The sequence below is a fragment of the Scomber scombrus genome, chromosome 7 (genome assembly GCF_963691925.1).
Source record: "Scomber scombrus chromosome 7, fScoSco1.1, whole genome shotgun sequence".
Lineage (NCBI taxonomy): Eukaryota > Metazoa > Chordata > Actinopteri > Scombriformes > Scombridae > Scomber > Scomber scombrus.
In genome coordinates this window covers 14,700,235-14,727,597 of record NC_084976.1, presented here as the reverse complement: position 1 = coordinate 14,727,597, position 27,363 = coordinate 14,700,235, and the positions used below count along the sequence as shown (strand labels likewise).

At 37.0% G+C, this 27,363-nt stretch overlaps 3 protein-coding genes across 6 annotated transcripts; 1 reads left to right on the top strand and 2 right to left on the bottom strand.

Moving 5' to 3' along the window:
• Positions 1 to 978: 978 nt before the first annotated feature.
• LOC133983793 (myelin-associated glycoprotein-like) lies at positions 979 to 4,172 on the top strand. The gene is made up of 9 exons (XM_062422990.1): positions 979 to 1,056; positions 1,212 to 1,272; positions 1,365 to 1,733; positions 1,832 to 1,870; positions 2,021 to 2,062; positions 2,167 to 2,263; positions 2,469 to 2,543; positions 2,722 to 2,803; positions 2,893 to 4,172. Exons 1-9 carry the CDS (start codon positions 985 to 987, stop codon positions 2,977 to 2,979), a joined length of 924 nt encoding a protein of 307 aa, XP_062278974.1. The 5' UTR covers positions 979 to 984; the 3' UTR covers positions 2,980 to 4,172.
• A 5,334-nt stretch (positions 4,173 to 9,506) lies between these two features.
• LOC133983389 (myelin-associated glycoprotein-like) lies at positions 9,507 to 13,380 on the bottom strand. The gene is made up of 8 exons (XM_062422459.1): positions 13,209 to 13,380; positions 11,987 to 12,277; positions 10,962 to 11,210; positions 10,606 to 10,872; positions 10,411 to 10,498; positions 9,969 to 10,043; positions 9,784 to 9,847; positions 9,507 to 9,682 (listed from the first exon to the last, which is right to left on the bottom strand). The coding sequence occupies exons 1-8, from the start codon at positions 13,378 to 13,380 to the stop codon at positions 9,638 to 9,640; spliced, it is 1,251 nt and encodes a 416-aa protein (XP_062278443.1). The 3' UTR covers positions 9,507 to 9,637.
• Positions 13,381 to 17,256: 3,876 nt separating this feature from the next.
• On the bottom strand, positions 17,257 to 25,740 carry LOC133983787 (myelin-associated glycoprotein-like). Of its 4 annotated transcripts, none has more exons than XM_062422979.1 (9): positions 25,620 to 25,740; positions 25,120 to 25,482; positions 24,022 to 24,312; positions 21,884 to 22,132; positions 21,533 to 21,799; positions 21,301 to 21,388; positions 20,859 to 20,933; positions 20,675 to 20,738; positions 17,257 to 17,432 (listed from the first exon to the last, which is right to left on the bottom strand). In XM_062422979.1, exons 1-9 carry the CDS (start codon positions 25,654 to 25,656, stop codon positions 17,343 to 17,345), a joined length of 1,524 nt encoding a protein of 507 aa, XP_062278963.1. In that variant the 5' UTR covers positions 25,657 to 25,740; the 3' UTR covers positions 17,257 to 17,342. The 4 variants fall into 4 exon arrangements, 3 of the variants coding, with proteins under 3 accessions (XP_062278963.1, XP_062278965.1, XP_062278964.1); XM_062422980.1 differs by lacking the exon at positions 17,257 to 17,432 and adding an exon at positions 20,011 to 20,571; XM_062422981.1 differs by lacking the exon at positions 21,884 to 22,132.
• Between the last annotated feature and the right edge of the window lie 1,623 nt (positions 25,741 to 27,363).

Below are 27,363 nucleotides of genomic sequence, written 5' to 3'. Positions count from 1 at the left end.
AGCAAATGTAGCTCTGTATACGTTTCTGTTGATGTGTAATCCCATACATACACTCATGTGACACTGAATACCTTGCAAAGGCTTCCTCAGTATCTTCACACTAATGAGTCTCTGTTGTTTTGACAAATGTCGGTCACTACAAACAAGAGATGTAAAAATACACTTTAGCTTCAAGTGAATATCATCTGTTAAATCTAGCACATTAATAACCTGTTATCGCAATTTCACTTTAACAGCGTTCTTTTTTTTGTTAAATGCGTGATTAATGCATGTTGTGTTTGACCCTATAAGGAAACGATGCAGCAGTAACGTTTAGGATAACAAACAGAATATGTCCAGTCTCAAATGCCTGGCCAAACATACAGCTGATAGAGAGATGTCCTCCCGCTCGCCAAAGGTATGTATATTAGGATGTGTGTGTGTGTGTGTGTGAGAACGGGAATGAATGTATGTATGAATTTTACTAGTCCCTAACTGATAATATCATAACTGACAGCTGATTTTTCCAGCATGCAGTATTTTATTGTTCTGGATTGTTTTAATAATATTAAACATAGCCTACATTTGCATAAAGCCAGCATATGTATCCACTCCCATGTTAATAGGAGTATTAAAAACTTAAAAAATATCCATTTAAAATACATTTAGAAAATAATAAAAAATGAATAATTTGAAATTAATCCCGAGTTAGCTCATGACAATCATGCAATTAATCATGATTAGATATTTTAATTGATTGACAGCCCTAAAAAATACACTTTAGCTTCAAATCTAGCATGCTGTACACTGTTTGTATTTTTAAATAAAATGACATGTACAGACTATAAGGAACAGCTTTACTGATACATTTCCGTATAGTGTTTGCCCTCAAACTTAACAGGACAAGTATATGACAGTCAAACTTCACTTTTTTGTCCCAACTTCCTTTTTTAAAAAGAAATTCACTGCTAAGCAACAGGAAACACACCCAAGAATTTCACATCAATGTTAAGATCTAAGACATGTTGCTCATGTAAAATGACAGAGCTCTACAACGTCTTCTGGGTCACTCTCACAGTGAGTATTTACTTCTATACAGTGAATGGCCCTTAACTGCAGATTGTTGTACTTTGTAGGCAACCAGAAGTAATTGATAGAGTTGTAAAAGTGAACTAACTAGTCAGGATTTCAGGATTATGTTGGTTAAACTCAGAATGTCTTTCTTGGATTAGATGAAGCTGCAGGTCCTGGTTGAGCTTAGTCTCATTTTGAGCCTGGTCTCTAATTCAAAAGGTGGGTGACCTATTGTGTTTCATTGTTTGTTTTGAGGTGTTTCTTATGAAGTATGCATCTAAAGTAAATATAAATTCTGCTTTTGAACACAGGTCTAGAATGGGAAGTAATTGTCAACAAAACAATTAATGCAACAAGCTGTGGAAATGTGACTGTACCATGTACGTTTAAGTATCCAGACAGGCACCGTACAGAAAATGTTCAGCTTTACTGGAAATTGTTTCAGCCAAGTAATTTTACAACTGACGACAACGACAAAAACGCATTCCTTTTTCACGAGAATAAAACATTTGTAGTCGAGGAGTACAGAGGAAGGACCAGGCTCGTCGGAGACAAAAAGCAAAGAAACTGCTCCCTCGAGATCACCAACATCACGGCTAATGAGACAAAAATCTATTTGAGAATTATCGCAAAAGACAATTATAGTTTCATAAATTACCCTGTCTCCATTATTTTGTCTGGTAAGAATTTAACTATAGTTGCAATTTAAAATCATTTTTACATGCTTGAGTAAAGTGATACATAGCTAATACTTCATATGTTCCTCCCTCTTGGCCAGGTGTTAAACCAGACATTATTAACCAAAATATAACTCAAGGTAATACATTTTTATTATCTCATTCTTACATGGAATATTTCTGTACCGAATAGTTGTAAAAAAGCAAAAAAAAGCAAAAAAAAGAAAAAGTGTAGCAGGTTAATATATAATCATAATTAAAGCTGTCGAAAACTACTTCATTTATTGCAGATATTACAAGTCCCCCATTCACTACTACTCAAGCTGAAACCTGTAAGTTTGATGTTTGCATAGGTAGTTTTAAAGCTAAAAATCTGAAATTCAGTGTCCTTTTTTTAAAAGATCACTGTTCACCGCATTCTTAATTTTCTTCACAGCGTCTTCAGTACCATGGTATATCATCTTTATACCAGTCACTGCGATCAGTCTGATCATCATTTTTGTCATTGGAATTGTTTGTTACAAACTCAAAAGGTGATTTCTCTTTAAGATCAACCAGCAAATAGAGTTTTGTTTCTGCTGTGTGTTTACAATCCTCGTGTGACATACAGACATGATGAATTTGATAAATATCTTGATCATAAGGCTATGGTAAACTGATAGGCCTATATGTTTTTTCACATTTCTTTTATAACTTAAAGTAACATACATGCCTCATAGCAATAACCTGTCTTCACAGATCAAAGTCTTTTACCAGGGAGGACTCTGGATATTACGCAAATTTTAGCAGAGCATCCTCAAACCAGGCCAAGAGGTTTGTCTCATGATAAAACTGCAAACATGTATGTGATGTGTGTGTGAGCAATTCAGGGAACACTGATGATGTTTGTGGATAACTTTGACTCCAGAGGGAACAGTTATTCAACCAGAAAATGAAATACACTTATTTTTAGTGTCCTGCTTCTTAAAATAGTTATATTTTGTCATTTTAGAAAAGAATTGGGCAAAAAACAAGACAACACAGAACTACCTGAACTGAAGGCCTTTGATGAACCTGTCTACATCAACCTGGAGGTACAATAGCCGCACTCCGTAATGTTTTTAATAGTAGCTCAGACATGCTCGTTTGATAACTAAAGCTGACCTAACTTCTGTCTTTGCAGGCCCCCGCAGGTCAGATGGAACAACATATGGATCAAAGTATAGGTCATACGGACAATATTTATGCTAACATGGATTATTCTCAATAGTTAAAAAACTGTATTTCACAACTCTATTTGAACTTCCTCTTTAAAGCTATCTTTGTATTTTGCATTGTTTTGCATGTGTGTGTGTGTGTTTGTGTGTGTGTGTGTGTGTGGCTGGGTGGGTGTGCAAACGTGTCGTGTTGTTGAATGCATGATGCCTGGATTCTCTTATCATGAGGAACAAAGGATGTATTCCCTTACCTGATTTTATCAAAGAAAGACTATGTATCACTGCAAAACAAAGAACAGCTGGCTTACAATCATGACTTATTTACTGATAAATGATTTATGGCTGCACAATTTGTGAGATGCCAGCCAGATATTGTTGTGGATTTATAACGTGTGAGCATTGTATGGTTCATAATATGTTTGCATGTTTTATGTTTCTAGGCAAAATCGTCTCTGTTATCAGTTTGTATGTTTTTAATAAGGAAGTAAAGTACTGTGTATCACAGCTGAGCTGACAATGGTAGCGCCAGTTGACGGGAGCGCCATTGCTAAGAGCAACTGATTCACTATAGTCAGTTCAGTTTGAAAGTTCAGCTTTAGGTATTTGTTCGTACATATTTACTGGTCACATATTGTCAAGAATAAACATTCTTGACAAGCGTTAAGGTTCACAGTTCGTCCAGCTTACCTGCTTTTACAGCTGGTACATCTAGCAAATGTATCTGGTGAACCTTTACAGTGTCATGATAGTACACAATTTGTAAAAAATTGGAATTTGACCATTGCCAAACATATGATATTCTTTATTATATTATACTGCAGTTTAACGAGCATTGAGGATGCTCAACTTAGTGCTGTGTTGGGCTACTGTAGGATGCAGGAAGTAATATCAAGCATTTAGCACATCAGTTTTGCAAGGTGTTTGTAACAGCTCAACTGGAGTTCTGTTTTCTGTGGAACTTTTGCATGAAATCTTAAAAAGCCAGTCAAAAGGCTAGGGAGGAGTTAAAAGCTGTATAACTTCACCTGACAAATTTCAGGTTTGGTTATGTCAGTTACTTCTAGTCTTTCTTAACATGTTTGCCAATTCACTTCCTGTCATCTGTGCTGGGGCAGACACTTCTGTTTTTTTGTTGTTTTTTTTCCTGAGTTGGTCTCTTATACAGAGACTAAAATATTATTTGTGATATGACATTTAAGTTAAGGACTGTGCTGAAAATAAAGCGTTAAAAGTGTCATCCCTTGTCTTCAGTGATGTACAGTGTCTACTCTTTTTTTCCACTGCATTGCCAGTGGTGGATACAACTTAGTCAGCAGCTGTATAGAAATATGGTAGCAAAGGTGCCACTTTTATTTTGATGTTCCTAATCTATTTTCAGTTTGGTGAGTAAAAGTTACAGAAGTCATTGAACTTTGTATTCATGCAGTTTTCTACTTTCAGACTCTATTAAGACACAGACAACAGAAGATAGAGGTAATGCAGAATCAGTTATTGCGTAAATGGTAAATGAGTGTGCTGTTAACACTGAATTATTATCGATCGTATCATTGCCCGCTTTGTACTTCCTCACTAAATGTGACAGTTACATTGGCTGAGTGTGAAACAAGAAACTCGACACAACCATAAGTGACAGTACTGTGCAAAATAAATACAAAAGAATGCCTGCAAAGAACAGAATAGATGTTCCTTCTCCATTATAGATAGCTAAATAGCTAGATAGTTAGATAGATAGATAGATAGATACATAGATAGATAGATAGATAGATAGATAGATAGATAGATAGATAGATAGATAGATAGATAGATAGATAGATAGATAGATAGATAGATAGATAGATAGATAGATAGATAGATAGATAGATAGATAGATAGATAGATAGATAGATAGATAGATAGATAGATAGATAGATAGATAGATAGATAGATAGATAGATATACTTTATTCATCCCTATAGGGGAAATTCATGTATCCAATAGCTCATACATATACACAAATAAACATATACATAAATAAATAAGAACAAATAATATATACAAAAAACCTTGGAGTTATAAATAATATATACAAAAAACCTAAAAGTTATAAAATCAAACAAAAATATACAATAAAAGGATATTAAGAGGAGGAAAGACTATTTAGAATGAATGCAGTGCCCATCACTATCTTACGATGTTATCATTGTATGAGTCTGATGGCTACAGGTACCTCCTGAACCGCTCTGTCTTACTGCGCAGTGAGATGAGCCTCCCGCTGGCAGAATTGCTCTCCTGTGCAAGATGTTGTACAGAGGGTGTTTGGTGTTATTCATAATGTCCTGTACCTTTGCACCTGTAGCCCTTTATACAGCCTTCACCAGTGTCTCTGCCGAAATCATCATCATCATAAATTATTAATCAGTTAACAGCTGGTGTGCTAATCAATAAAGATACTTTTTTAGTGTCACATATTATAATCTTGTAATAAGGGAGGAATATGAATACTTTATTATCATCTAGAAAAACTAAACCCATAAACCAATGAGTCAGACTTGGAAAGCTACTTTATTCCAAACCAGGAGGCTGAAAAGATTTTGCTGATGAATAAGGACCTTGGTTGTATCAATGTCCTGCATACTTGGCCCTGGCTTATCATCATAGCTGAGAGTCTGTCATCGTCACACGGTTTGTCTCTCATCCTGTTTTCAGGGTGTTTTCATGTACCCAAACCACAAAAACTTAATGCAGCGTGTCTGGTGTGGCCCATCAGATAGGTTGAATTGTGCAGTATTCGTAGGGTTGATCTCTGGCTCCTCCTCTCCACATGCTGAGGTGGCCTTGACACTAAACCCTAAATTGCTTGTCATGGTTAGACCAATGCCCTTTATATTGTGCAAACAGGTGAGTAAGAGGCAAATTGTCTGGCACTTTGGTAAAAAGCAGTCTATTTATCAAAACAATACCACCTAGATGATGATCATATTACATACTATGCTGTAAAGTTACCTTGGAACAAACCACAGACTTCTAAGATGTGCAACCAAAGCACCAGTATTATTTCTTCTTTGTGAGGTTTTATGATTCATTTAACAGAGCATGAGATGAATTTTTAAAATATGGCAATGTGCTTTGACAGCAAGGGAGGTGGGATTTCCTCAATTTGTATTTCCTCAAAAAGAAAGTTTCGTTAAGTGTGGCATTTCCCTTTAAAAGTCTTAAAAAATAACTGATTGCCTAAAAGCAAATTGTACATGTGCTGATGAAACACGTGATAGTGATAGTGATAGTGATAGTGTGTGTCATCTAATGCAGACTTTGTTGCTGGATCTGTGAGAATAGGTGCAGTTTTCTCAATGACCCTGGTTACCATCGGTTAACCACACAACAGCCCTGTGTTTACTGCTCTTTTTATAATTTATCTCACATTTTCCATCTGGACTTTAGCAAAATGTATCTTCTTTCCATGACTGGAACTCAGTGTTCTGTGGAATTTCTTTCTGTAATCATTAAAAGACGTAAAATGTTGAAAAATTGATAAACAATAAGGGAGTAATCACATATTGCAACAGTTTCTGTCTTTAAGTGTCTGCTGTATCTGTATGAACACCAAATACTCACACTATGTGCTCACCACTTCATTAACACTTGGTGACACTCGCATTTTAAAGGGCAAACCCAGACTATAAATATGACATTCAAACACACTGAACACATCTCACCAGCAACGACGTTAAAGGCATAATCATTCAGCCATTAAAGGGATTCAGAGGTGAGTAAATAACTGGTTTATCTGAAACAATACAGTAATACATAATAAACAGTACAATACAGTATATTATGTCTTTTATTGCCTTTATTTAACTTTAAATAACATTTCCTTGATCACCAGTGATGGAGCTGAAGCTGTGGCTTTCCTTTCTGCTCTTACATGGTAAGTGTAAGAAACTGAACTAAAGTCTTAATCTTAAATTGAATGACAAATTAATCTTATCTTTGTTTGTTTGTTTGTTTGTTTTGTGTGTTTTTTTTAGTGATCCATGATGTCCAGTCCTCTCCTGGCCTCTGGACAGCAGACATACCAAAGACGATTCCTGCCCTGCAGGGCTCCTGTGTAGTCATTCCCTGCACCTACAACTACCCCAAGCCTGCTTCAAAGATATTGAACAGGTGGAGAGGATTCTGGAGAAAAGGGAATAAGATCATCTCAACCAATCTTCCAAAATGGAAACTGAACAGCGAGTACAAAAAGCGAACCCAGTTTCTGGGAAATGTGCAAAGACGTAACTGCACCATGCTGCTGGACGGTATCCGGAAGACTGATGCTGGTCCATTTTATTTCAGGATAGAAATGCCACAATACAAAAGCTTCTCCTACACAAAACACACTGTGTCCATTGAGGTTGTACGTGAGTATTGTTTATAATATTTTGTTAATTTTTGTGGCAATACATCCAACTTCTTTTGATTATGATATTTTATTCTTAAGTATAACTGTATGAGTTACTAATATTTAAACCAACAGGTGATCCACCGCCACCGTCTCTGTCTGTGAAGGTGGATGATGACAAGGTCACTGCCTCCTGCTCCGTGTCTCACTCCTGTCCATCTATTCCCCCTGTATTTTCCTGGAGTCGCTCTGGAATTGTCACCCGCCGATCCAAGAGGCTGAATAAATGGAAGTGGGAAGCAGTGTCAACTCTGACCTTTCAAACTCGACTCTCTGACTTCAATAAGCATTTAAACTGCACAGTGCTGTTCAGAGGAGGGAAGCAGACAAAGAACTCCACAATTCTCCAAACATGGTGATGGAGGTGACCCCTTTGCACAACTGAAATATAATTTGTCACTCTCCATGATAAATGACTTCATGTCACATACTGTATGTCATGAGATTTTAAAGCTGTTGTTTTATATCTCACAGTTGCTATGTTTAGTCATGTTTACTGTTCATACAGATTAACAGCTGTACCTGCCCACTGTGAAAGAGAAATACTATCCTGCTGTGGTTTGATGAATGAGAGATACTGCTGAATGGACAAGAAGTGAATCTACAGAGTATAAACTGTACACTATTAATAATTAAGAAACATAATCAGTTAATTAAGCAACACAGAATATTTCACTGCACACTGTAATGTCTAATCAATGTCACATTTATGGTCAGTTATTCATCACCTCGTACCTTGTGAATCATTTATGATCAGACCTGTTGTACTGCTTCTTTTTGTCTGTCTGAATAACATTAAATTCTACTTTAATGTAACTAATCGTTGTGTATTTATTGTCTTAGATACACAGTATAAGAGTGACTACAGAAAACTCATTGCAAAGTAAGACAGTAAGAAGAGAAAAAATAAATCATCTGACCATATAAAATACACAGAGCTTCGTCAGGTTTAGTTGGAGGATATTTTTTCCATTTGGTAGTTTTTTTTTGTTTTGCCTATTCTGATCCTATAATGCTCATAAACACTAGATTTGTGTTTCTTCAGGTGGTGAAGTAATATGCTGCTCATTATTAATTATTTTTAAAATTCTATAGTTAAATTAGACGGACTGTGCTGACTTCTGAGTTTATACTTGTACTTTATGTGACTTTTTTGTAAAGACGTTACATGGTCACTTGTTAGTTAATGTGTCTTTTTACAGTCACTGCAATCTAATACAACAGCCCATAATGAATCTATTTTCAAGAAATTTATAATCTTGAAACTGTTTTAGAGTTTGATTCGTCGTTATGGTTTTTGTGTTATGTTAGGAGGAGTTCCTGATATTTACTACATACATTATCTTGAAGAAATAAATAAAGCGCTTTGTCATGGCTGACACAGTAGTTGTGCAATAATTTCGGATATGGAATTCAGGCTAAAAAGCATCCAAAACAAAAAAGTACATTTCGGGTTTACAGTTCATAATCACTTGAGATCTCTGAGGTTACGATAACTTATTTTTTGTGTGTTTTAAAAAATGTGACACTATGACTGCAGTTCTATTATCTATCAGCCAAGAAGGGCACCAGCTTCCACTTTAACTTCCTGTCAGTGTGAACTGAAGCCACCTGACTGTTCTCTCCACATTGGCCTGCGCATGTGTGCGTGTTTTCACTTTGACTGGTTTAATTGATGGATGAGTGAATACAATCTGTGAGAGTGTGTGAACATGCTACTATCATGGGTTCATACATACAGACACATTTAGCACAGTGACCATGTTGCTTTTCTGGCAGTACACAAAAAGGTCAACACTTTTTTTCTCCAACACATTATTTTATTCAGTGGAAAACATGCATTGCAAAATTGTGCCCTTATCTGTCACTTTGACGAAGTTATTGCTAAAAAGGAAGTTCAAAAGGCACATTTCGATGTAAATTGTGCAGCGTGTGCTGGTATTAGATAACTGATACTTTGTAAAAACCAAAAGTTATCAAACATATGCAGGTAAAATAATATACGAGTCAAACTGGGATTCTTTATAACACACGTGTATATAAATGTTAATGAGACAAGCCATGCAGGTGACTGCAAAACAGTTTTGTTTTAGACTACAGAGAAACATGCAGACACAAATGATCATTAATAAAATATATATATGTACATGAAGAAAATATGTACTGTACAGAACATAGCACATAACAGCTTCAACTTTCTTCACCAACATAATCATCACATCAGTGAGAGGACACATAGAGGCACTGCAGCAGTTCTGCTGAAGCATTCAGCAATGTTCTTGTTTATGTTATGTATTGGCATATATTGCATCGTCATCTGTAGCCCATTCACTCTGTTTAGGAAATAAGATTAAATTACTCTCTACTTTCATGCTTGGAAAAAAATAATAATTAAAAAAAACAACTCATGAGAATTAAAGAAAACATCATATACCTCCATGTTACCGTATATGTGATCGTTGCTAGGGTACTGTACATCATCATGGCACTGCTTTTTCCTGAGGACAGAACACAAAAAACAAACATTAATTATACACACACACTCTCTCTTGAATTGTCTTGTTGCAAGTTTTGGAAAAAATAATTTGTTTATTCCAAACAGAGGAAAATATTTAAAACCTTGGTGTTCCAGCGTACTGAGGGACCTCAATGGTGTGCATTTGAGATGAAGACACGTCCTCAGATCTCCCCCTGCTGGTAGAATAATGGTATCTAATTTAGGACCCTGAAAAATCTGTTGACATTATTTCAAGCCACAGACACCTACAGATACAAACTGCCATGCTGAGCACACACTATTATGCTCTAAAAGCAAATGCAAGCTGCAAGATTGTGATCAAAGGTACGTGTGCCCATTTTCAATTCATATTTTCACATACATTTCCACACTGTACTAACACAGACACATACACACAGCAGACTGAACATTGCTTACAGCATGCATTGTTTTTCTGATGTTTTTTGAAATGTGACGTTCTTTTCAAATGCAGTTAAATATAGTTTGAGAACATAAATAAAAAGAGAAACATAGTGACTTAAAACATTTACTGTACAGGCCTACCATTTCTTGAACACTCCCACTGCTATTAGTATCATCAGAATCAAGACTGCTCCACCCGCGATGGCTAAATAAGGAATCAGCATCTTATCTGTTTAAACAGAAATCACATGGTGTCATTTTTCTCTTGTCTATATGGTAACAATCTGAAGGCACATTATACACACATGCATACTTGAAATTCTAAATATTTCTTACTTTTATCCGGTAAAGTTGATATGAGTGTGATGTTGGCATTGCCCATCATGTTGTTTGCCACACACTGGATGAATCCAAATGATCCCAAGTTTGCCTGCAGAGTCCCGATGGTGAGATGGCCATGGATTTCTAACTTGGTGCTTTGCAGGACTCTGTCAGAAAGCAAAAAATGGACCCTGCTGGGGGGGTTGGACTCTACAATGCACATGCACTTCATCATATCCCCGTCTGAGGAGCAGGAAGAAATGGTCTTAATCTCAGGGGCATCTGTAAGACATAAAATGTAGATACCAGGTTATAAATTATGAGCCCCTCACACTCAAATTCTTACTTTCATCTTTCAGTTGTTTACTTACATGACACATTGAGCTGCACAGGGCTTGATCTGCCCTGTCCCATTGTGTTGGTTGCAACACAGTACAGGGCACCTGTGTGTCTGGAGACATTTTTCAGCATGTAGATGTCCCCCTTGTGCACTTGAGTGCCAGTGGCATTATGCCATTCAAAGCTGCTAGCAGGACGAGCATCACTTGTGCATTTCAGCCTCACAGCCTCTCCCTCCTTTACATTTAATTGGTATTCAACCTTCACATTCACAGGGGCATCTGAATGGAAACATGCAATTAAAGGACATATTATCAGCACATCTCAAGTGCACTGCCAAACCAACAATGAACTGATACTTACAAGTACTGTGCGAGTATCAAGCCTGATGTTAGTTCTTTGAGAAATGTACAAAGTATCACAAGTATGATATATCAGGCTTCAGATACACATAAAGTACAGGTAAGTAGTTAACAACAGCATTGCAACATCCTTACTGACAACATGTTGATGTTCAGCAGGTATACTGTTTAACATATTAACTACCCTATATTATATTTCCCTTTAGTGTGTTAGGAAGATGATAATAAAAGCAAAATGCAGCTGAGGCTGATGGGAATGGAGTCATAAACCAAAGTACCAGACCATTTTAATATTTTTTGAAAAGTCAGGGGATTACCAAAATGATTATAATTCATCTTGAGATGCAACTAATGTCTGCAATCAATCCAAATGTTCAAAAATCACAAATGTGAACCTCATGATGCAAAAAGTCAAGGAATCATCCATGAATGTTTTTAATAAATCTCCTGACAACCCATCCAAAAGAGATCTTAAGTCTGGACCAAGTGTTTCATTTTATGATTCTTTCTCAAAGAAATATAACTGAAGCATTTAAACCCTGATTTGTTCTACTTTAACCATTTTCACTTGATTATTAGTTCAAAGTATTTTTAAACATATGTTTGCACTCACTGCAGTACTAATTAAATAAACTTTTACTTATACATCATATTTTCAGCACTGGCTCTTATTATCGCCACTAACACACACTTACATTGTACTTTGAGGACCTTGGATGTGTTCTGGTGCTTCCCTCCCTTGTATGTTACATTGCATTGTAAAGGCTTGTTGTTATCAGCACGGCTGGGTTGAAAGGTCAGCGTGGATGTTGCTTGCCACTGGCCATCGACAAGCTGCTGCGATTGGAAATGTTTTTGTCCAGAGTGACTCCAGGTGAAGACGGGGGGAGAGTCGGGGCAGGAATGAGACACAGAGCAGGACGCAGACACACTCACACCCTCCTCCACCTCCTCTACCACAGAGAAACTGATGGGATTTAGTTCACCTAGAACAACATATGACAAGTTTGTCGGTAAGAAAAGTCAAGGCTATTGTGTAGAAAAAGAAGTGAGAGCACCTTGTGATTTTTGTAAAGATGAACAAAATACAACACAGGAACTGAAAACAGGTGGGGTAAAGTTATATTAAAGACAAGTGGTGATTAAAGACATAAAAAAATATGTATATATTTTCAGTGTTCAAAAAGTTACTGATTTATGTTTCTACCAATTTTTTACAACCCAATCACACCACAAGTTCAAAGATTTTCTGTCTGTGTTTGAGCTTCAGGGTTAAAAGCATTTCTGTTGAAATGCATACATATTTCTGGAGAAATGAAACTGCTTAACTGTTGTACCGTCAAAGATATTTAAAGCAAAAGGAGAGCAATCTGTTATGTCAGCATAAATAAGGAAGTGGGCAGAGTTTATATAGTTGTTGAAATTACAATATTTGAAGCTTAAATGATCATTATTACCAACAAATGTTTATTGTCCCTGGACTTTTTAAAATGGAAGTTAGAAATGTAATAGTCCACAAACACAAATCTGAAATAAACCATAGAGGTGAACGCTGCTATTTGGTATAAAAAAAAAATAGTAAAGTACCTTTACTGCACCAATACTTATTCATATGTTTGCTAATTATTGAAATGGGTTCTTGGTTAATTTTGCAAATTTACTGTAATGTAAATTTAGGTAATTGAATAATGTGTGGAAAGTAACCAAATTACTGAATGATTTTCTTGAGTGCTGCATCGTGACCTCACACTGTTCACTAATGACTCATCTGAGAAAATGAGCAATGAAGTCAAGAAAAGCAAAAGAAAACATCATGGCAACAACACTTAGATCAAAGATTAAAGAGAGAATTCTGGTTTTATGAAGGTACTGACGTACTGCTAAAGATGCTAATTGAAAGTTGCTAATCATACTTACTTATCATTGTAATGGAGACTTTGTTCTGATGGTAAGAATAATAGTCATAGCCTTTAATTTCAATCCTGAAATGAAAAGGCCCTATGTCAGTTTGGTGAAGAGGATCAATCTTCAGGGAACAATTCTGTTTGACATCTCCCAGCTGCTTGGTTCGACCTCGATACTGCTCCATGATTTTAGAGGCAACAGGATGATAGATGAGCTTATTGTTGTCATCCTGCCAACTCGAAGTGAATTGAGTGATCGTCTTCCCTGGATCAGGGTAGGTATATGAGCAAGGAATCACCACACAGGATCCAGGGAGGCCTCTAACTTTAGATGGCACATCAGCCGTCCACTGTGATGAGGCTTGAGCTTGATTAACTGAAAGAAAAAAATGCACAGGAAAGAGAGGGCAGATTAAAAGGTATGTCTTTGTGTATTTGTTGTGTTTGTATGTATTGAGCAGTAATGATTTCTGCTGGATAATCAGAGAAGATAAATATATATGTATATACCTTTATATATTAAATATATTTACCTTTCAGGAAAATGAAGAAAAGAACCAGAGCTGCCATCTTGTTCTCTCAGGGTCAGACCTGCAAATAAAGTGACATGTATTTCCTCACTTGTCTGGTGCCACTGTCATTTCCCTCTGGTGAGAGATGACTTATCTAATTTCCATTCCACTTTTAATAGCACACACATCACAGTTTAAACAATTAAAAAATACTTTTGTCTTATCTGATTTTGATATCGGGGATGTCAGAACTATTCATCATTCATCATTACTTATAATTTAATTTCTATATTTATTTCTGCCATGTTGATTTGGGCAGCACCACACTTTTTAATTTAAACTTAACTTAGTAATTTTAGTGTTTTGGCTTTTAGTTCCCACTGTTTTACCTATTTTATCCACTTCTTCATTGATATTTGAATGTTTTAATTGATCTGAGATGCATCTCTAGAGTACTAAATTGTAGGATGCATTAACTGTAGTGCCTCTAAGTAGGGGAAACCGGGGGTGGTCGTAACATTTTTGACAATTTTGTCTGTAGCTCTGAGCTCTTTCGACCAAAACTTAACATATTGAAAACGTTTTATTCAACAATTACTTTTTCATTTAATTGGGATGTGTCTGTCTCTGTGTTTCTGTCCATCTGTGTTACACTTTCATTTGAAAATTGTAATAAAACTGAACAAATGTGCACCAGCTTCAACAACTGAACATTTGTGTGTTTCTGTGTGAGTGTACACATTATGCTAACTTTCCCCTGACTTTACTACTACGACTACTAACTTCCAGTGGAGACAGTCAATAATATGCATCGGCAGCCCTCATCAGATATTCTGTCAATTCCTTCTCATGTTCATCAGTGAACTTGTTCCCACTATGGTAACCTAAACATGGAAGTTTCTTTCATCACTTCTCTTCCAATGTTTTACTATCTTTACAGAATCTGTGCAGTGTGACATGACATATGCCACACAATTTTGACACTGATCTGTTGGACTCTCGCTGCTCCTTTATTTCATTTAATGCTCTCTTCAAAATGTTGAGAAACACCCCATTAGACTTTCTCTCCCAGGATCTAGGCAAACTGAAATTCAAAGAAAAAATTAAAGCTGCAAGCAGCGTTGGGCGGGACCTCGCACCCTTGCGCACGTCGGGCCGTGGCGAAGCGGAAAGGGTTCCGTCAGGTGCATTTAGATGCATTCAGACCATAGACCGTATATAAAATGGACGTAACATCCGTGACGTCACCCATTGGTTTGTGGACTGCTGCTAGGAAGCGAATAGTTTCGGATCTGGGCAGCGCCATCTCGAAAATTTCCGGTGAATGCCAGGTAAAAAAACCCCACGGATTCTACTTATATGGGCATCAGGAGAAGCAAGAGGCGCCCTCTTACCATACCTGCTTTATATATATTTGACAATAAAGAACGGTATGCATTAGGGCGTGGCTACGTTGTGATTGACAGGTTGATTGTAGCCATGAACTACTTTACAGCTAACCACTTAAACATTAGCACTAACAACTTGCATGAAAGATATCTACATAGACACCTTATTAACATGATTTAAGTTTGAAGAGTTTCTACATAGCAGACAATGCTATCACAACATTCTAAAATTGGCTGTGTTGGCCACAGGGTGCTTCTTCCTCACATGTGGAACAGGGACTAAATTGTGCATAAAGAGTGAATCAGTTGATTGGTAAGTTGTTCCTGATTGGAGAAATTGAAAGTGTTACAACTAACCCATGTTACAACTCTCCCCTACATTAATTTTAATACGCAGAGCACACAGTTCAATTAATACAGTTGAGATTGTTCGAATTGATGTCAAATTTCAAGCTACTCCGAGTCAAAAAATAAGTCTGATCCATTTACTGAAGCTGCACTATAGTTCTTTGACTTTACACACCTCTGTACATCTAGGAATACTTCTCCCTTGTTTTTTGTATGCCTAATGCACATGCTCAGCTCTTCTCCCTCGTAATTGAAGTATTTTCTACGCGGAACTCTACTCATTTAGAAGCGGCAGTCACGGGTTATTGAGCTTATCAACTAAGAGTGGGTCGAGCGTTGCAATCATACACAGTAGCTCACGCAACCTTTACATACAACATTGCAGCTTCTAGGGACACTGCAGTATCTTCTTTGCGCTCTGTAGTCTACACTACATATTGTACAGTTAAAAGGTAATTCTTTATCGTGCTTCTTTGTACAGCTGTACTGATTTAACACACACACGATCTCTACCTTTTTGTGGCCACAGTGTTGTGAGTGTCGCCCAAGCTAGGATGCAGTCATGATCGTACTTTAACTCTTTCCATCCTGCTGGAAAACACCAATCTATGTCATGTCTCAGAGGGTTAAAAATCAGACTTGTAGAATTGAAGTGGTTTATTGCAAGAGGCCCAGGAAATCCATCGCACATCTCATACACATTTCAGACATTTGCCAGAACACAAACATTTCCTGTTTTTATGACATTGAGAGCGAAAACACTCACTTGAGGCTTGTCAATTGTTCTTCAAGTCTTATAAAGCACTACATTATGGTGTCATTTGTTGTAGTACAAACATATTATAGTTTAGATGCACAGAATATATATGCAAAAAAAACAATACAAAGTCACAGTCACCAAAGTCACCAAACATCAGAGAAATGAGTACACTTAGGTCATATTAGGTGAATCTTTTCAGTAAAATCTAATCAAGAAGCAAAACACAGTATCAGCTGAAAGGTTGACTGTATTTGTCCAAGAGACTTGTTTACATGTAAAGTGTAATAATGCAAGTTATAATATAAGATCAAAGTTTAAAGCAGAGATATGTAAAATCATTGAGATGTCAATGTAAAAAGCAATCCTCCTTAAGTATTGCCTTTGGTCAATTATTAATGCAAATATCACAGTTATTAACAGCACACTTCACTGTGAAGTTCAGTTAATGGGAACTTTTTCTATCAAGAAAATTACATTTACCATACCTTGCACTGGTACCTTGCACTGGTATGTGTTTATCACTGATGTAGGTGTCCTGCAGGATTGTCTTCACTCAGTTGATGCTTACAGCTCACAAAGTCACAGGACATCTCATGTGCCCTGCATGTACTATTAATATATTAACACTGATTACCCTTGACACCAAATTGAAACAAAAAAAAAGTGTCTTCACACTGCATGTCTAAAACAAAATGATATCATCTGTACTTAAGCCTTCATTCTCAGTTTGAATTCACTTCCTGTTCATGTATTCTCACCTACAGTTTTGCGGGGAGAGAGATGACGATGATGTTTTAACAGAAGTCCTCCATGTTGCAACTCTAATGTTGCAGGAGTATCACAAGGGTTGCTCTTTGGAACATAACATCTTCGAGGGTCTTCTCGCTGAGTTGTTGCGTAGGGTTAATTGTCCATATGGAGTTCAGCAGTTCACGGACCCTGATCTCCAACGAAAGCAGGATTCAGCATTTCACCCATGTTTGGAGAAGGACTGTCACTGTCTTGGATAATTAGGTCAGCAGAACAGATGCTGCGAGTGAGGTGGACCTTTTTCACAGAGAAGCCTTTCTTTTCTTTAACACTCCATAAATCCTCTTCGTACTGTGTCAAGAATTCCTCAAGCTTGATTCTGTCCTCTTTCAGGCATCCCCAGGAAAGTTTCTTAGGAGTAGGAATGATAAAGCCGGTTGATGCTGAGTTACCCATGTAAGGATATGTAATGAGAAAATCTGTGAATTAAAACAAGAAAACAGATGAATGTTTGTAATTAACCAAAAAAAACAAACAAACATGTTAAACTGAAAAATCCACACATTCTTAAAGAGTTATCTGGTTACCAAGACAGGTCAGAGTGATGTCCCTTCTCGTCTCTGGTTTAATTTTGAATGAGAGATGGTCAAGCTCTGGCATTTTAAAGTAGAGACTTCTACTGGACAGATGGAGGGCCTGACTGTCTGTCATTAAAGGAACAATTAATCAGTTTTACTAAATTATAAAATGCTCTGGTGAAAATTATGACCTTTGTGTTGTTAGGGTCAGTTTCGACCCAGTTATAACATAAGATTATAAAACAATAATAAGTGCCAAAACTGAAACCATAAACACACTATCAGCCAACATCCCACAGCCAGCTTTTCCTCCAACCACTTGAGCTTCAGTTAGGGGCTTCTCTCTTTGCCTGTTTGACCAAACAAATAAAGACGGACAAGTACAGGTATGTAAGGCCAATTCAGTTTATAGTTGGTGACTGCCACCTACACTTGCCAGCGAATGACCAGAAGATGGCCAATGGTTGTGTTTTACAACATCCTTGATGTGTCTGCATACAATGCATTTTTGTTGTGGACCGACATTCACCAAGGGTGGAACACAAGCGGAGAATGTTTCTTGAGGAGCTGGGAAGTTCCCTTGTCAAAGCGCACATGGAGCAAAGGGAACGGGTGTCGCGAGACCCAGCCACTGCAGCCTTGGTCAGACAGCTGCAGAGCTCACCAAGCACTCCATCCACGCCCACAACAACACGAAGAGCATCAGCGACAGCATCCTCCTCAGCCAGCCCTGCCTCAACATCAACCACAACAGCCACAGACCACCTGATTCTAAAAGAAAGAGCGGTCAGGTCTGCCCTAGCAATAAGGACAGAAAGACAAACACATTGTACTTCACCTGCAAAAAATATCTCTGCAAAGAACACACTAAAAGTGTCTGTTTTTGCCACACATGCATCTAAAAATAATTAAAAAAAATTAATTAAAAAAAAATTAATAAAAAAAATACACAAATACACATGCATGTTCTTGCACACAGAGTTTTTTTTATGGTACTTAATTTCTGTTGGTTTGATTTGCTTGATTGGTAGTTGTTTGTTTGACCTTGCAAATCTACATTTTGTATAATTACTAGTTCTGCTTATCATTTTGTATTTGTATTTAAGTTCTATTTTTGAAAAAAAAAGACTTGTTTTTTGCCTTTTTCTTGAAGCAAATACATATGGGTCGAAATTGACCAGTAACACCATAGATGTTACTATAGTTAAAGCTACTCTTACCTTTCTTGCATTTCACACAGCACTTTGAAAAAACTTGAACAGCAACAACGCCTCCTCCCTCCTATGCCCTGCACTCTCTTCCCCTCCGTGAACGCGCACTATATATAAACATTTGTGTGTTTCCCGTGGGAGCGGCTGGAGGTAGAAGCCGTGGCCTGCTTTTGTCGGTCATTGTCAGTCGCTACTGGCTGTTTACGGCTATCTCCGTGGATCATGGATGTATTATAATGCCGTGGATCCACAACAGACTCTCTTCCGGGTGGGGGGTAAACAGGCAGGTCGCTCGTATCGAATTTCACAGAATTGAGAATGGAATAATGATTAGATTCTATGCCTGGTGGATCTCTCTAACATTGCCATTACCTTATTAATAGCATTTTAACCTAAACAAAACAATTTGTAAAAATGTAACAAAGGTAAGGGTAGCTTTAATAAAAAATAAAAAAAATTATTATTATTTTTTGAACATTTAAGAAATGTGTTCTAATACCCCTCTGTAATAGGCAGGTAACATAACACCTTTTATTTATTTATATAATTCTCTTGAGGTTCATTTGACAATTTTTTTATGTTGAAAACGAGGGGTATGCAGTCAAGAGAAAGGCCCAGGGGGCCACTAAAAAAATATTAAAACCAATCTTTTCATGGATAAGGAAGCCTAACAACGTAAACAAGAGGTAAGAAACAAATTGGATGATAAATAATTGTTTTAGGGTACTTTATGGCTGATTTAAGACAAAACTGACCCGTTAACTTAAAGAGATAATAACAGAAAGCTAACATAAGAGGAAGGTTATATTAACCAGCCAGTCAGTCAATCACTCACAAACCCCACCCAATCACACACACACGCACACACACACACACACACACACACACACACACACACACACACACACACACACACACACACACACACACACACACACACACACACACACACTATCAAAGAATTAAAACATCTCTTTATAACAAAAGTGCCCTTTGTGAATATGTAGTTAGTAAGATGTATGAATGTTCTGTTACCACTAGACTCCGACTCTCACTAGACTCCGACTCCCACGCGCTAGGGGGAGCATGGTAAAAGGCCGGCTGGGCACAGATATAAAGGTCATGCCAATCAAGCCAGGTGTGTGCTGATGGTGAGAAAAAGTTTTTGACTGTGCCCAGGAGCAAAGGGCTGTTTTCTGTTTTGTTTATTGTAAATTAATGTAAGGTAATAAAATAGAAACCTGCTTACACGTCAGAGGAATCCGATCCATTAGCCTCCAGTTGTGCTAAAAGTACAGGGCATAGTCACTACACGTTTTGTGTTTTTCAACGCATTATTTTATTCAGTGGAAAAAATGCATTGTAAAAAGTGAAGTTACTGCAAATAAGGAAATTCAAAAGGCACATTTCAGTGTAAATTGTGCAGCGTGTGCTGGTATTAGATAACTGATACTTTGTAAAAACCAAAAGTTATCAAACATGCAAGTAAAATAATAAACAAGTCAAACTGGGATTCTTTATAACACACGTGTATATAAATGTTAATGAGACAAGCCATGCAGGTGACTGCAAAACAGTTTTGTTTCTAGACTACAGAGAAACATGCAGACATAAATGATCATGAATAAAATATATGTATGTACATTAAGGAAAAATGTACTGTACAGAACATAGCACATAACAGCTTCAACTTTCTTCACCAACATAATCATCACATCAGTGAGAGGACACATAGAGGCACTGCAGCAGTTCTGCTGAAGCATTCAGCAATGTTCTTGTTTATGTTATGTATTGGCATATATTGCATCGTCATCTGTAGCCCATTCACTCTGTTTAGGAAATAAGATTAAATTACTCTCTACTTTAATGCATGGAAATAATAACTTTAAAAAAAAAAAACAACTCATGAGAATTAAAGAAAACATCATATACCTCCATGTTACCGTATATGTGATCGTTGCTAGGGTACTGTACATCATCATGGCACTTCTTTTTCCTGAGGACAGAACACAAAAAACAAACATTAATTATACACACACACTCTCTCTTTAATGGTCTTGTTGCAAGTTTTAAACTAATAATTTGTTTATTCCAAACTGAGAAAAATATTTAAAACCTTGGTGTTACAGCGTACTGAGGGACGTCAATAGTGTGCATTTGAGATGAAGATACATCCTCAGATCTCCCCCTGCTGGTAGAATAATGGTATCTAATTTAGGACCCTGAAAACACTGTTGACATTATTCCAAGCCACAGACACCTACAGATACAAAGTGCCATGCTAGGCACATACTATTATGCTCTAAAAGCAAATGCAAGCTGCAAGACTGTGATCAAAGGTGCGTGTGCCCATTTTCACTTGATATTTTCACATACATTTCCACACTGTACTAACACAGACACATACACACAGCAGACTGAACATTGCTTACAGCATGCATTGTTTTTCTGATGTTTTTTGAAATGTGACGTTCTTTTCAAATGCAGTCAAATATAGTTTGAGAACATAACTAAATAGAGAAACATAGTGACTTAAAACATTTACTGTACAGGCCTACCATTTATTGAACACTCCCACTGCTATTAGTATCATCAGAATCAAGACTGCTCCACCCGCGATGGCTAAATAAGGAATCAGCATCTTATCTGTTTAAACAGAAATCACATGGTGTCATTTTTCTCTTGTCTATATGGTAACAATCTGAAGGCACATTATACACACATGTAAATGCATTACATGTGTGTATAATGTGCCTTCAGATTGTTATTGAAATTCTAAATATTTCTTACTTTTATCCGGTAAAGTTGATATGAGTGTGATGTTGGCATTGCCCATCATGTTGTTTGCCACACACTGGATGAATCCAAATGATCCCAAGTTTGCCTGCAGAGTCCCGATGGTGAGATGGCCATGGATTTCTAACTTGGTGCTTTGCAGGACTCTGTCAGAAAGCAAAAAATGGACCCTGCTGGGGGGGTTGGACTCTACAATGCACATGCACTTCATCATATCCCCGTCTGAGGAGCAGGAAGAAATGGTCTTAATCTCAGGGGCATCTGTAAGACATAAAATGTAGATTAGAAATTATGAGCCCCCCACACACTCAAATTCTTACTTTCATCTTTCAGTTGTTTACTTACATGACACATTGAGCTGTACAGGGCTTGATCTGCCCTGTCCCATTTTGTTGGTTGCAACACAGTACAGGGCACCTTTGTGTCTGGAGACATTTTTCAGCATGTAGATGTCCCCCTTGTGCACTTTAGTGCCAGTGGCATTATGCCATTCAAAGCTGCTAGCAGGACGAGCATCACTTGTGCATTTCAGCCTCACAGCCTCTCCCTCCTTTACATTTAATTTATATTCAACCTTCACATTCACAGGGGCATCTGAATGGAAACATGCAATTAAAGGACATATTATCAGCACATCTCAAGTGCACTGCCAAACCAACAATGAACTGATACTTACAAGTACTGTGCGAGTATCAAGCCTGATGTTAGTTCTTTGAGAAATCTAAAAAGTATCACAAGTATGATATATCATGCTTCAGATATACACAAAGTACAGGTAAGTAGGATCAGTTCAGTGGTGCTTTGAATTAAATGTTAACAACAGCATTGCAACATCCTTACTGAGAACATGCTGATGTTCAACAGGCATACTGTTTAACATGTTAAATATCCTATAACATATTTCCCTTTAGTGGTACTGATGAGAATGGAGTATTTAGTCATAAACCAAAGTACCAGACCATTTTAATATTTTTGAAAAGTCAGGGGATTACCAAAATGATTATAATTCATCTTGAGATGCAACTAATGTCTGCAATCAATCCAAATGTTAAAAAATCACAAATGTGAACCTCATGATGCAAAAAGTCAAGGAATCATCCATGAATGTTTTTACTAAATTTCATGACAACCCATCCAAAAGAGATCTTAAGTCTGGACCAAAGTGACTGATTGACATTGCCATCAATAAAGCCATTGCTGAAAAACTTTAAATAAAGTTGTTAAGCCATAAAAGGTCTGGTTCACAATTTTTCAAGTGTGTCTTAAAACAATAGTCAAGTGCCCAAATGACTACTAGTAACAAAAAAAGGGATTTTGGCATTAAAATATGGTAATGTTGAAAGAAATCTACTTGATGTAACACATGCTGATGGTTGAAGTATCAGATAGACTTTTAAATATATTATTGCACATAATAAGGTTTTTTCTAGATGTTGGCCTCAATTACTTACTTACATTGTGCACTTACTTGTACATTATGAACCGAAATTCTGATGGTCAGTATGAACAAGACGGCAGATTATGAAAAGAAAAACACATTTTAATGTTTGTTTGGGTTCCTGACTGTTGGAGCCAAATGCTTGATTTATATTTTGATGAATATTTTATTTTTTCTGGTTTACTATTATTATTTATCTGATTAATTATGAGATATGAACATGAACAATTCTGGTTTCAATTATGAGTTAAATTGATAACAATTATGAAATTGTGAATTATTGCTGACATGGCTATGCATAATTGATGCCATTTCTCACCTCCGCCTCCTCTTTATAGACAGGTGACTGCAGCACCTTATATTATATTAGTGTTGGCTATTGGAGCCGGCGGGGCTCTCGGTTTCAGGCATGCAGCCATACAGTTTTAGACCACTGCTAGTGTTTGACAGCGCTGGAGCGCGTTGGACATGGACGTATGTAAGCTGAGAACCTAGAGCATCTTTTATAGGAAAAGATTGAGCTTATACTGACTGTTTTAAGACAGACTTGAAAAATGTGAACCTGTCCTTTAAGCAGGTATTTAGATGCAACTGAAGATGCACAGAAGTAGACAGATTGGATGAGATGATGTCTTCATGAAACCATCTCACCATGTACAGTAAGTGGTGCAGCATGATGCAGTTTTTCCTACATTATGAATACAGCAGAATCCTCTGGAATTCTCTGATTCATGAAGGGAGTTTTTTTTATTTTGTGATTTAATGTGTGCGTGTGTGTTAGTAGCTTACACACAGGGAAAAAAGGAATCCAGTATGTAACAACATATGGTTTGAATGGTTTAAATCTCATTTTATGATTCATTCTTAAAGAAATTTAACTGATGCCTTCTAACCTTTATTTGTTATTCTTTAACAATTTTCACTTGATTAAGTCTTTTAAAACATAATTCTGCACTCACTGTAGTGCTAATTAAATAAACTTTTACTTACTTATACATCATATTTTCAGCACTGTCTCTTATTATCGCCACTGACATACACTTACATTGTACTTTGAGGACCTTGGATGTGTTCTGGTGCTTTCCTCCCTTGTATGTTACAGTGCATTGTAAAGGCTTGTTGTTATCAGCACGGCTGGGTTGAAAGGTCAGCGTGGATGTTGCTTGCCACTGGCCATCGACAAGCTGCCGCGATTGGAAATGTTTTTGTCCAGAGTGACTCCAGGTGAAGACGGGGGGAGAGTCGGGGCAGGAATGAGACACAGAGCAGGACGCAGACACACTCACACCCTCCTCCACCTCCTCTACCACAGAGAAACTGATGGGATTTAGTTCACCTAGAACAACATATGACAAGTTTGTCGGTAAGAAAAGTCAAGGCTATTGTGTAGAAAAAGAAGTGAGAGCACCTTGTGTCTTTTTGTAAAGATGACCAAAATACAACACAGGAACTGAAAACAGGTGAGGTAAAGTTATATTCAGGTGTTGATCAAAGACATAAAAAAAAATATATATATATATATATTTTCAGTGTTCTAAAAGTTACTGATTCATGTTACCAATTTAACTCTTCAACTCTTTTACACCCCAATCACATCACAAGTTCAAAGATTTTCTGTCTGTGTAGGAGCTTCAGGGTTAAAAGCATTTCTGTTGAAATGCATACATATTTCTGGAGAAATGAAACTGTTGTACCTTCAAAGATATTTAAAGCAAAAGGAGAGCAATCTGTTATGTCAGCATAAATAAGGAAGTGGGCAGAGTTTACATAGTTGTTGAAATTACAATATTATGAACATTATTACCAACAAATGTTTATTGTCCCTGGACTTTTTTAAATGGAAGTTACAAATGTAATAGTCCACAAACACACATCGGAAATAAACCATAGTGGTGAATGCTGCTATGTGTTTTTTTGAAAAAAAAGTAACCAAATTACTGAATAATTTTCTTGAGTGCTGCATCGTGACCTCACACTGTTCACTAATGACTCATCTGAGAAAATGAGCAATGAAGTCAAGAAAAGCAAAAGAAAACATCATGGCAACAACACTTAGATCAAAGATTAAAGAGAGAATTCTGGTTTTATGAAGGTACTGACATACTTTTAAGGATGCCAGTTGAGAGTTGCTAATCTTACTTACTTATCATTGTAATGGAGACTTTGTTCTGCAGGTAAGAATAAGTGTTATAGCCTCCAATTTCAATCCTGAAATGAAAAGGCCCTATGTCACTTTGGTGAAGAGGATCAATCTTCAGGGAACAATTCTGTTTGACATCTCCCAGCTGCTTGGTTCGACCTCGATACTGCTCCATGATTTTAGAGGCAACAGGGTGATAGATGAGCTTATTGTTGTCATCCTGCCAAATCGAAGTGAATTGAGTGACCGTCCTCCCTGGATCAGGGTAGGTAAATGAGCAAGGAATCACCACACAGGATCCAGGGAGGCCTCTAACTATAGATGGCACATCAGCCGTCCACTGTGATGAGGCTTGAGCTTGATTAACTGAAAGAAAAAAATGCACAGGAAAGGAGAGGGCAGATTAAAATGTATATATATGTCTGTGCGTATTTGTTGTGGTTGTATGTATTGAGCAGTAATGATTTCTGCTGGATATTCAGAGAAGATAAATACATATTTACCTTTCAGGAAAATGAAGAGAAGAACCAGAGCTGCCATCCTGTTCTCTCAGGGTCAGACTTGCAAATAAAGTGACAAGTATTTTCCACTGTCATTTCCCTCTGGTGAGAGATGACTTGTCTAGTTTCCATTCCACTTTTAATATACCACACATCACAGTGTAAACAAAAAAAGACTTTTGTCTCATCTGATTTTGATATTGAGGAAGTCAGAATTAATCATCTTTTATTTCTTATAATTTAATTTCTATATTGATTTTTACCATGTCCTGTGGTCTCAACCAATTTTACCCAAGCTCTATGATTTTTCAGGTTTTAATGCCTTTTACAAAAAAAGAAAAAAAGTCCCCAATTTCCTGTGATATTACATGTCTATACTATTAGCTTTGGCTGCAGTTTCATGCGGTGATTGCAGGCCTACTGCTCTCACTTCCCTCTTTGACTGAATGCTACACAATTTTGATTTATTTTAGAAATCCTAACTTCTCCAATTTTATTTTTGTTTCCACTTCACTGAAACTTAGACCTCTTTCAGTTCATGTCCACTGACTAATAATCCAAGCCATCACATTTTATGATAGAGAGCCAAAAAACTCACTTGAGGCGCTTTAATTGTTCTTCAAGTCTTACAAAGCACTACATTATGTTGTCATTCCTGAAGTACATACATATTATTGTTTTGATGCATAGGATGTATGTGCAAAAAAAAAAGAACACGAGAGCAGCCACCAAAGATTTGTAAAGTCATTGAGATGTCAACGTAAAAACTGTGAAGTGAAGTTCAGTTGATGAGAACTTTTTCTATCAAGTAAATGACATTTACCATACCTTGCACTGGTACCTTGCACTGGTATGTGTTTATCACTGATGTAGGTGTCCTGCAGGATTGTCTTCGCTCAGTTGATGCTTACAGCTCACAAAGTCACAGGACATCTCATGTGCCCTGCATGTACTATTAATATATTAACACTGATTACCCTTGATACCAAATTGAAACAAAAAAAAAGTGTCTTCACACTGCATGTCTAAAACACACCGACTACAAAAACAAAAAGGTACCTATGAACATCAGGCTTCATTCTCACAGTTTACATTGCGGATTCACTTCCTGTTCATATATTTTCACGTATAGGTTTGTGGTGAGAGAGATGACGATGATGTTTTAGCAGAAGTCCTCCATGTTGCACCTCTAATGTTGCAGGAGTATCAATGGGGTTGCTTTTTCGAACATTACATCTTCGAGGGTCTTCTCGCTGAGTTGATGCGTAGGGTTAATTGTCCATATGGAGTTCAGCAGTTCAGGGACCCTGATCTTCAACGAAAGCAGGGTTCAGCATTTCACCCATGTTTGGAGAAAGACTGTCACTGTCTTGATTATGTAACTACTACTTGAATTGAGATTACATGAATAGTTACATTAATGTCACACACATAGGCCGGATAAGGAGGATGGTAAGCAAAACACAAATGCAAGTTTTAGTGGGAATAGAAAAGATATATTTATTTCACAAAATTAAATAAATGAATAAACCAAGATGTTTCCCTTTTCTTTTAGATGTTAACTTGAATTCACACACACACACACACACACACAAACACACACACACACACACACAAATATGGATCAACTGAAATATATCACTTCGTTCGCTGTGTTTCAATTTCAATAGTACATTTAATTCAATTTGAAATCAAAGTAATAAAAAGAATGAAATTAAAGTGTCCACCTTTACAGTAAGGTTCCTAC